This window comes from Saccostrea cucullata, unplaced genomic scaffold (assembly GCF_032062105.1).
Source record: "Saccostrea cucullata isolate Sc308-1 unplaced genomic scaffold, CSIRO_AGI_Scuc_v1 ctg5557, whole genome shotgun sequence".
NCBI classification, from domain to species: Eukaryota; Metazoa; Mollusca; class Bivalvia; order Ostreida; family Ostreidae; genus Saccostrea; species Saccostrea cuccullata.
In genome coordinates, this window is record NW_026929410.1 from 191 (window position 1) to 11,883 (window position 11,693).

Genomic DNA, 11,693 nt, shown 5'->3' on the forward strand with positions numbered 1-11,693 from the left:
AATGTTTTTATCATGTTAATTGTGTTGCATGAAATTTAGTCTCAAAAACCTTATAATGTTTTACACGTATGTTCAATTTATTAAATGGATGGCAAACACTTAATATAAGGAAGAAGTTCAGATTAATGCAAAAAAGCACTCGCACAGCCCATTCCAACACAGTTATTATAAGGATTGGGTATGGAACGCCGTCACTGCCTTATAGCAGAACACAACAATTGCATTGCGTTATCCTTCCATTACATTATGTCAACACTTTATGACATTTACTCACACTGCTATTGCATTGTGTCAACCTTCCATTACATTATGTCAACTCTTTATGATATTTACTCAACCTACTATTGTATTGTGTCAACCTTTATTACATTATGTCAACTCTTTATGATATAAACCCACAATACTATTGCATTTTGTCAGCATTTCATTACATTTTTGTCAACTCTTTATGATATTAACCCAAATACTATGGCATTATGTCAACCTTCCATTATATTATGTCAATTCTTTATGACATTAGTCACACTACTATTGCATTGCGTCAATCTTTCAGTACATTATGTCAACTCTTTATGACATTAATCCACAATACTATTGCATTATATGTCAACCTTCCATTATATTATGTAAGCTCTTTATGACATTAGTCCACACTACTATTGCATTGTGTAATCTTTCATTACATTATGTCAACTCTTTTCCTACATTTACACACACACTATTGCGATATGTCAACTTTCCATTACATTATGTTTAGTCTTTATGGCATTAACTCGCACTTCAGTTACATTGCGCCAATCTTCCATTGTATTATATCAGCTCTTTATGACATTAAGTCAAAACAATCTTGCTGGTGTAAAGATGTTTTCAAATATATTCAACTCATTATTACATTATGTGCACTCTCTACTATTTGGTCTAAGTATTTCATTACATGATGTGAATTTATTTTTAATTCAATATCAAGTCGATATAACACGATGTCAGAATTTCATTACATGATCTAAACAAATTGTCACATGTGGCCAATTCTTTACTACATTGTGTCATCAATATGCTACAGGACGACGGGAATCTATTACATGATATCAATTTTTCTTGACTTTTTGACAAATCATTATTATGTTATGCCATTGTATCTTTATATTGTGTCTAAAATGGTTAACCTCTTGTCAGTATATCTTAGAATATTTCAACTCTTAATTGTGTGACGTAAGGTTTAGGTTATGCCTAAAAATTCGTTTTGTGTTTTCAATATTGCATGCACATTTGTTAAACATGCAAATAGTTTGAATAAAACATTATTATATTATATACAAGACATAATCAATCCTTAATTAAATATCAGGTTAAAACTTATTATGTTCCTGTGGAATCTTTATTGACGATTGTTTTTTTACGTCGAAATTCAATAGCCGTTTAATCTCATAAGTAGCGTAAATCAAATAGTATGTGTAATGCAGCAATTTTTTCATGTTATTTTGTAAAGTCCGAAACTTCTGATCTAACTACAAAACACTGTCCTAAGCTTTTTATCAGTCTTTAGTTCTCCTTTTTATAAATGTAAACACGTCATATTTCATACGTGCACCGATGTGTGGGTGGGGAGAGGGGATCCCGTCCTCCCCTCTTTAGTGACCAAAATATACATGAAATTAATCAATTGGTTTAACTTTGTAGGACATTGCATTAGTTTCACATATAAAGTATAACTGAAATAAGTTGAAAACGTTTTATATAAAAAAACAACCACTAAAGCCTGAGAGCTTCCAGGCTTTCACCCCCTGGTCCCCAACTTATACACTACCGTCCCTTGATAGCTACTCTTTTCAGAACGAGTGAGGGACTAGTAGAATTTGTACAGAATTCTGGACATGGAATGGTTGAAAAATGACTAGTTGCAGTGAACTTACTGGATCTTTTTTGAAAGTTGGGGGAGGTTAGTCAGCCAGCATTCCCGCCGTCGCGGAAGTCTCTTCCCTCTGTCACTCTTTGCGTGTCTCAGTGTTTTACGCACATCTGCGACCGCCCAGACAACCTGCACTCTGGCAACGACTCGGCGAGAGTACCCATGCTAGTAGCGACTTAGTTAGTGTGTGTCTGCCGACCCAAGCACTGCGACCGTCTCTCTGAGAGATGCCCGTCTGAAGCGGACAAATCGGCTAGTCGAAAGGCTTAGTCTCAATAGATAGCAGTGTGGTGGCTGCTCTACTGTACGACACCCCGACCAAGAACTAAATCGTCTACAAATGATTTTACACTTCTACATTGACATGGGATGGATCTCGTTCCGACCAACACCCGCAATGAGCAACGGGTGCGTGTGGTCGCTTGCCGTGGCTTTACCGCTGCCGGCGCCGAGCGAACTCGGTCCACCGACACTTATCGTTGCCGCCCAAGGCCGAAGTGCATAAAGAGTATCGTTGTATATCTGGCGAGATTCTGACTTAGAGGCGTTCAGTCATAACCCCTCAGATGGCAGGGGAAAAAAATCAAAGTACTGAAAGTACTGAAAAGCGGTTAGCATGCTTTCATCGAATATGTACAGTGTACAATAACAAAAAATGCATTGAATGATGATATAAAAGTAGGCATGCATATCTTTTCCAATGTCATCAGCGAAGAAGCAGACACACTGAATTTTGTAGTACTTAACTAAATGGTATAACCAATAACATCCCAGACTGATGTCACAAATGTTTGTTTCAAAATATCAACCTGAGATTTTTTGAAAGACAGGAAGTTCAATTTCAAAAATTTCTCCCTAATTGTCTCCATTGGTGGCGTCCAAAAGTGCTCAGAACGAAAAAAAAAATTATATTGATGTTGCAAATTTAATTGTCTTTCATGCTCTATTGATTCTGAAAATTAGTAACTGTAAAGGCTACTATAGCAAACAACTCAAAAAAGAAAATAAAATGATAATTAAAATTCTTTAGATTAATTGATATGGAGTACTGTACATAGATCTTTAGCTTGCTAGTCTGAGAAAAACGGATGGACGAGCAGAGAATTTGTAAATTAATTAATTTCAGAGAGCTTCAGTTTCGTAGGCTCACTGCGGGTCAGCAGGTGTGAACTGTCATTGGGGATGCTTACTTCTCATAGGCACAAGATCTTTCAAGGATCCGTTTTTCTTTTGAGACCGATCACTGTTCATTCTGTATTTTGATACAGATACTGAGTACATCTGTTTATTAATATTATGAACTATTTCTCTCACAGGAAGAAAGACAAGTAAACAAGATAATAAAGTTTTAAGAAATGTACATTATTGACTTTTCATAGAATTAAATGTTCGAATAAGTAAATGTATATGACAATTATTTAAAAAAGAGTCTTGCACTATATGTATAAACGAACATATACTGAGTATTTTGCAAATATTTTTCATGAAATATTTTAAAAAAAAAAAACAAAAAAAAAAACAAAAAAAAAAAAAGAAAAAAACGTGTGAAAAGGAAAGTTGTTGTTTAATCCATCAATAATAGTATTTTAAAAATTCAAAGGTTCACTAAAAGTCAGTGTATAACAAACAATTTAATTGTCCATTGCAAGAATTACCTAGGTATCATTGTCACTTTCTTCAATATGTCGCATAAGCAATACATTGTTTTGTTTTGTTTTTGTTTTTTTATTAAAAACAAGTATGCGAATTTCTATCAATATGTCTGTAAGCATCTGTATTTTAATTTTTATTTCTTCTCAAGAGCTCGAAATGATAATTAACAAATTGGACAAATTCAAATTTAAAAAATATTTTTACAACTTATACCTTGCATAGGAATTTAGCAAACTTTCAAAAACAATCATTCATTATATATAGATATAATTTTCAATTTGTGCTTATCGTCAAGATTTTTCATGCCTCTTTTTTCTGTGCATATTTTATATCGGCTGATTTTTAGAAAAGGATCGATTGCCGATTAAATTTTTTTCTCCAATTTTTTAAAATTAATTTTAGTATGTTCAGGCTCCCATTATTTTTTTTTTTAATAAAAATGTGATCGTTTAAAATCGTTTGTAATAATTAGACTGAGTACAGAATTTATCCCTGGAAACAATTCTTTTATCATCTTTTAAATAACTTCAATTGAGTAAAACAAACGTTTCATTATGGAAGTAATGCATAACTGTACAACTTACAGATGTATTCAGTATTTTTATAGAAAGGCTTTCTTCGTGTACTAGTATTACTTAAGTTAATTAAAGGGATGCCTTAATATTTTGGAAAATGAATTTCGATCGAGAGATTCTCCGATGTTTTGCAGTCGGTAATAACCTTCAACCCCTTTAGCCAGTAATTAACCCGTCCTCCCTGTGCCCAGTAGCATAATTCGGTCAAATATTTATTGTTCATGAGGGGTGCCTTATAATTAATCACAGGCACCTGAATTTTTTATCAGTAAGTCTCTAAATTAGCCAAATATCGAAACATTCTACCCCTCTATATATAAATACACAAGGTGTCCAACGCCATTTTGACCACCTGTTCGATTCAGGCTTCAATTCAACACATAAATCGGAAATACCTACTGGTTTTCGTGTAGCATTGGGTTCAAATATCATATTTCTCGCTATACATTTCTTCCAAAAGTTTAAATCTAACGCGTTGATAATGTTATCAGCTAAACTTCATGCTGACTTCGAATTTCGTCACAGGGCCCGATCGCCATCAGCTGATGTCACGGAAATTTAATCTCGACACCAAATGCTCCTATACATGAACTTTTTTTAATTCAACAATTATAAATTTAATAAATTTATTTCATTGACAAACAAAATCAGAAAAAAATAAAAAAAACCGAAAGATTATGTTGTTTTGATAGTCTTGATTTTATTTAACATATGTTATATGTGTTAGAAACAAATCATAGGTACTAGGTAGAGACTTTGTTGAAGTTTCCGTTGCCGATAGGTAGCGCCTTATGGAAGTTTCCGGTGTCGATAAAAATCGGACACATGCCATAAAGCGGTTAGCGAAGCTAACCGCTTAATAACGTCCAAACTCAAAAATCCTATTTGGGTGAAAAGGGGGGGGGGTCCAACTTCGATCAGTCCTGAAAAAAATTCCCGTATACTTCAGCAAAAAGTGGGGCGGAATTTCAAACCCCTTCAATGAACATTTTCTATAATAAAGTTATGTCGGAAAAAAAGAGGAAGCCAGACCCCCCCCCCTTATATAATGTGTCTCTAATTCGTCCTAATTAATCAGTACACCCCCCCTTCCCCGTCGTGAAAACACGGTTATCAGCTTTGACATAATGTAAATGTAATTTACAGCACGTAATGAACATTTGAATCAACATGATAAAGAGTTAACACAATATAAAGATATTCTTAAATCATATAAGAAAGATTTGACATAACGTAATTATATATCCACATCACGGAATGGAGTTTTGACCTAATGTAATAAAGTGTTGATATAATATGGAACGCCGGGACTGTCTCCATAATATATGTTCACATTATGTTATAAACCTTTGTACATCACGTAAAAAAGCACTGACATAAAGGTAAGATGTTTTCACCTAACATTGTAATGACCTTGGCGTAAAATAAAGATACATTTACATCACGTAATAATGCTTTGTTATTATAGAAATATACAATCACAAAAGGGAATGAACTCTGACTTAACATAATGATAAATTTAATCATAGAAAACATGTAAAACGAAATTAACTTGACGAAGTGCAATTTTGACCTTGCATATTAAAGAAATGAAATAATATAAAGATACATTCATTTCACGTAATAAAGTTTTAACACAATGTAAACATATTTTCACTTCACATAATGAACTTTGGACTTCAAGTTATAAAGTGCTGACATAATGGAAGAATGTGTTCACTTCATGTAATGCAGCATTGACGTGATGTAAAGCTATTTTTACAACACCCCATAAAAAATTGACATAACGTAAAGATATGTTCACATCACGTAATGATAGATTGACATAATGAATGCATAGTTTTATGCTATAAGGCAGTGATGGCGTTCCATAATTGTGGGCACATGATGGTTGTTTTAAAAAAACACGGCGAGTATATATATATTAACTGTGGAAATCAACGTACAAACAAAAGTGTAAAGAAGCTGGATAGTAAGCAGTATTAACGAAAGTTTTTAAATGCATTTTCTTCACAAAACATGATATTTAGTTAGCCGTATTGCAGCTAAATGCAGTTTTCAACATTTCTGTACAAAGACCATTTTTAGAAAGATTATATAGTATAATATAAAGACCAAAACCAAACAGGTTGACCTTCTTTCAAAGATGAAACCTTGACCATAACTTTTAAAGGGATATAGGGATAGTGCTTTCATACTTTACATATTTATACCATGTGACAAGACCTTTCATTTGAAAGCAAGACCTATAACCCATTGACCTAATTTTTAAATTTTTTAACCTTGGCCATAACTTTTGAAGGGTTAGGACTAGGGCTTCACATGTATTTTTTGTGGCAAGAACTTTCATGGAATACCATTACCCTGCTCTTTTGACCTTGAAAATTACTGTACTTATAAAAAAAACTTTAACTTTGGCCTACTTTCATACTTCTCTAATATAGAAAATGCTCTTATTCTATTATTAATTAAAAGAATTGACAGTATGGATGCTGAAATCTTGTTTATCACATCTTATCTCGAGTTTAAGGGGATACATCCAATCAACTTAAAGATATAAATATTGATGTCAAAAGAATATTGTTAATTAATAAAACATCATCCGATATATTTAAATATCGATTTAGATGCCATAACTTGGGACTCTTATCATTAGGAATTTACAGTCACAAGAAAAAAATTACCATTATTTATATAATAATTATTTTTCACCATTTGATAATTATTTGAACCCAATGTGGTAGTAGGTAAATGCTACGTTAAATATATATATATATGTGCATACTAGTATTTTTCAGCATTTAAAAGCTAGCAAGGAAGTTGTGGAAACGATTACTTTTATTTTACCATAAGTTCTCTTTAAACATTCTAAATATCGAATGTATGTCTACCCATGACCCAGGTTTTCTTACGAAAGATGACCTATCTTTTAAAATAGTCGTCTTTCTTACTAAACGTACATTATACGTATTAGGCAAACGGCATTTCAGCAATCACTGAACCAGTAATTTTGTGTAATCAATGCTTAACTTCCCTTAACTTGAATCTTATTTTAGCATTTAATAAGGATGCGTTAAAGATAACAACAATGTTTTTTTTTTCACATTTAGAATTTAATTTCAGCTGGATAAGTCGATTAAAACAAAACAATTAGTGCATCTTCCATCCAGAAAATGAGGTAAATTTCTTTCTTGCATATGCAGCTCCATATCCGGAAGCAATGCTGACTTTGTCACCTTTCTTCAGTCGAACTAGAACTGTATTAGAGCCGCTACTCCAAAATCTCTGTGAAGTTCTGGCATTATTGAATGCTGCATATCCTTTATACTGACCATTAACCCTCAGGAAAGGATGAGCCATTTTATTTGGATCGGTTAATGTTGCCCAGGTAAACACATAAGTCCCGTCAGAAGGTGCAGTAAAGATTCCTGTTGTCTTCTCATATGAATTCCCGTCGTTGACGAGAACTGTATCAAAGATCCATGTTTCGTTTTGTTTGTAACTTTTAGCAGCCGATTGATAAGCCGAAAACGCAACAATGTCTGTAAAAATGAATGGAAAATACACTTATTGTTAAGTAAAATAATGTTTCCAAGTATTTGTTTTCAATAAAAATTAAAAATTACATAATTTCTTTTTCCCTATAACTAATGATTTGAATGTTAATACGATTTCTTTACTAGAATGCAAGGCTGTAGTTAATCAGTTATAACCATATCATTGATTAGGAAAATATCGCAAATGTAATTGCCTTTTTATTAGTTAACAAAAAGTGTGAAACTTTATTCTTTATCTTTGTGATATATACATCGACATTAAGATCTGAAAATTGAAATTGATTGACGGTATAATTCCTAATTCATGTTTTTCTCGTTTATATTGTTATCGATATAATATATAATACAGTGTGGCAAAGTTAAAGATATTTTAATTTTCGTTAATTTTAGAAAAAAAAATTTATATCAAGCCTCATATACACTAGCATTTTAATTTCAAATAATTATGATAAATATTTAAAATATAAACTTTTCTGATAAAATTTTGCATATATACGGATAACAGTTTAAATCCGCACTCATTTGAAGAGAAAAAATATAATTATCAAACTATTTATTTAAAAAATCCTATCCTAATATTGTTTATCCATAATTGACAATGTTCGAATCCGAACATTCCAATATAGCATTGTGGCAACGCACTTTGATAAAATTACGCACTTTGAAAAAATTTTCAAAGTGCGTTAAATTTTGGACACACTTAACGCACTTTGAAAATTTTTTTCAAAGTGCGTTAAGAATGCACATAAACATTTTTTACCATGGAGGCATTTAACGCACTTTAAAAAAAAGATTTGAATGAAAATAAAAATTCTAGACTTAGATTTTAGTAATAGAGGAAATCAAATGGTAATAATTATATCTTTCGAAAAACTTGTTAAAATGTATATGAACTCATTTAACCTCATTGAGAACAAGGAGAAGACGAGTAGAAGGTCTCTCATCCCCACTCTTTTTTTAAACATTGTACATAGCCGTCGGTAGCAAATTGAAAGTTGACCCCACAGGTAAGCCCCAATTTTTAATGCATACATGTATATATTATGTATATCTTTGCAAAATATTTATATGTCTACATGTAACCCCCCTTTCCGGTACTGATGCCTATGCTACACTCAAATATATGTGTTTACATAACTGGTATGACGTTGAAAACTTTCAATAAATTTAAGTTTACATAAAATGCATGGAAACTTGAAAAAAATTAAGTACAGTAAAGCATGTAAGCGAGAAAGAATTTTCAAAGTATGGAAAAAAACTAAATCGCTCACTTTCACATCCTGAAGTAACCTCTTCACAGAAGAATTATCAAACAGGTTCAATTATTTATCATACCTAAGATTTGCAGGAATATTGACAAATCCATACACAGTTTTTCAAAGTGCGTTAATATGGTCCATATTAACGCACTTTGAAAAGAAATTTTATTTTTTCAAAGTGCGTTGACTTGGTCCCAAAATTTAACGCACTTTGAAAAAAATTTTCAAAGTGCGTAATTTTTCAAAGTGCGTTGTAACATAGCATACTTCCATGTATATTCCATTAATATGTATTTCCACCGATAATGTTATTAACCATTTTTAACCTCCTGAGCCCTCCATCTTATACATATTCATACATGACAAACAATAAGTTATGTTGCATATTCTTAAAAGGTTTTTTTTTTAAATTGTTTACCATTTGAAGGAAGTCCTTCTTTGATAACAAGGTCGAGGCCTTTCTCCATGTTGCTCGCCTGAGTTTTCAAATATTTTAAGAAGGTCATATTTCCAGAAACTATATGGAAGGCCAGAATGGAACCAATTATTATAAAGTTTCTCATCTCCTTCGCAATCTGAAAATAAACCGCATGTGACATAAAAATATCATAACCAAAAATAACTAAAGATGAAAAATGAATTTTAAAATTATAATACACATTAAAAAAAAAAGATAGTTTTCACCTTCAATGAGAGGTTCATCACAATATTTGATTTTTCATTTCGTCTCCTCTATTTATATTGGTGCATAAAATATTAAACTAATTTGGAACGAAATATGGCACACGTACAACAGATGCGTTTACAAATTGATAATGCAAAATCAATTTTAATTTTTTGCCACCTAATATGAAAGACGCATAACTGGAAAGTTTTCCTCTTTAAAAGTGTAAAATATTTTTTAAAAATGTATTCATAGTTATTGAATGCACGTAAAAGTATTTTATATGCCTATAGTTCAGTACTTACTCAAAATAATTAAAATGTTAAATTTTAGGAAACGATATATAGAGAATTTTAAAATAATACAGTGATAATGAAAAAAAAACTTTTTTGATTTGATTTTATTTTACTCATTTTAAAATGAAATTAACTTTTTTCTTTTCTACAGATGATAGTAGATAATCAACAATTATCTATTAGTTAGAAAAAAAATTATCATGAGTGGTTTTGCTCTCATGAATAAGACAAGGAATTGATAATCCTCTATGAAAGAAAAAATCAAATTCAATTTTGGTGTCAAACTATGAACCGACCCAATTTTTGAAATCGAAATGACATTTTGTCCAATCAACCGAAGATTTAATCCGACACCAGGGTAGGATTGTTCCTATCCATGTCATTGTCTCATCATCAAACGTTTTTATTATATCACATTCTTTTTTCCCGCTCTTATTTTTTTAAAGTTATTCTTTTGTGGTCATATGAATAATTTTTTTTAGTTCTTAATGATAATGTCATCAAACTATGTTTGACTTAACAAATACTACAAAAAAAGAAGCTCATTCTAACATAATCTAACAGAGCAGTACATCTCTTAGCATCTGATCTGATTCTAAAAATAACCCCTTGAGGTCACAGAAAAACAAGCAAAATTTAATTCTCGGGAAAAATGCGTTTTGTCGATCTGAGAACCTACCTGTCTGCCTTGGCCTAACACATTCAGGCAAACAGTTTGGTAATACATGTAATATGGAACAGAGCTAGAAAAGGTCAGGGATGGGACCAGGTGCCATAGATAGGCGAGAATCCACTGCAAACCGTTCACAGATGTTGTGTGCTTCTTGTCATGATCGGGGAATAGCAAAAAATCTGTTTACAGCTAAGTGTGTAAATTATGTTAAACAATATGTATGAAAAAACGCCAGTTAGCATTTGAACTAATGTTAGATTGTATTGTGTTAGCTGAAAGGGTCACTATATTGGCCATTAAACTCAAGAAATGTTGACATACAACGAAAAGGCTGATATTCTTGTTTCATCAACTTGATCATCAATACCTTACATGTACCTCTTTTAAAAATTTCTTCATACAAAGAACATTTGCGGTCGTGAAGAAAAGAAAGCTTGGAATTTAACCAAAACCAAAGCACACAATATTAAAGAGTATCTTGGAATTAAGGTTTCTGCTACTGCATTTCGGAGGCATTATAATTTTAACCCCATAGAGTTTTTGAAAAGTACTTGTTATTTCAAAATATTTATTGGAGTGACAGTTTTGAAAAAAAATATGATTTTTATGTTCATGTTATACCTTATATAAATAATTGTTTCAAAGAAGCAGTTTTTCAAACCATTAGAGGTTATTCAGATAAAAAGGGTTATTTTGCTGCGTATTTGAAAAAAAGACAGCTGTTTAAAGGAAAAAATAAACAAATTTTAAAGGTACTTGGACACAGATCTTGACACAGATTAAGAATAAAGTTAAAATATGTGAAAGTGCAAGGATGTCTCAATCAAACCCGCCAAAAAAATTTGAACTTTTAATAAGATTTTTAATTAGTTTTTGTATGAATTGCTATTAAAATATGTAACTTGTAATATTATAGAGAAAATAATAACTCAAATCTGTGTCAAAGTTCCTTTAATTTTGTTGTAAAATGTTCGCTTTAAGCATCTGCGACAATTTCATCTGATAGCTTTTTGTAATCTCGTTTTTATCAAGTTTTTTTGTATACATCATAAATAATATACCACTACTGTGGTTTTTGAGATAAATACGATGATTTAGCCATCTGAG

The 11,693-nt window shown here is 31.7% G+C and overlaps 1 protein-coding gene across 1 annotated transcript; it reads right to left on the reverse strand.

Moving 5' to 3' along the window:
- Window positions 1-7,274: 7,274 nt before the first annotated feature.
- LOC134280781 (cerebellin-2-like) lies at window positions 7,275-9,522 on the reverse strand. The gene is made up of 2 exons (XM_062763237.1): window positions 9,372-9,522; window positions 7,275-7,679 (listed from the first exon to the last, which is right to left on the reverse strand). Exons 1-2 carry the CDS (start codon window positions 9,514-9,516, stop codon window positions 7,288-7,290), a joined length of 537 nt encoding a protein of 178 aa, XP_062619221.1. The 5' UTR covers window positions 9,517-9,522; the 3' UTR covers window positions 7,275-7,287.
- Between the last annotated feature and the right edge of the window lie 2,171 nt (window positions 9,523-11,693).

What these genes read in the sequence shown, in the direction of transcription:
- LOC134280781 (XM_062763237.1), bottom strand. Translation starts at nt 9,516, where the DNA reads ATGAGAAACTTTATAATAATTGGTTCCATTCTGGCCTTCCATATAGTT. An exon ending in AGAAGGACTTCCTTCAAATG is followed by an intron (nt 7,680 to 9,371) that starts GTAAACAATTTA and finishes TCATTTTTACAG; the next exon opens with ACATTGTTGCGTTTTCGGCT.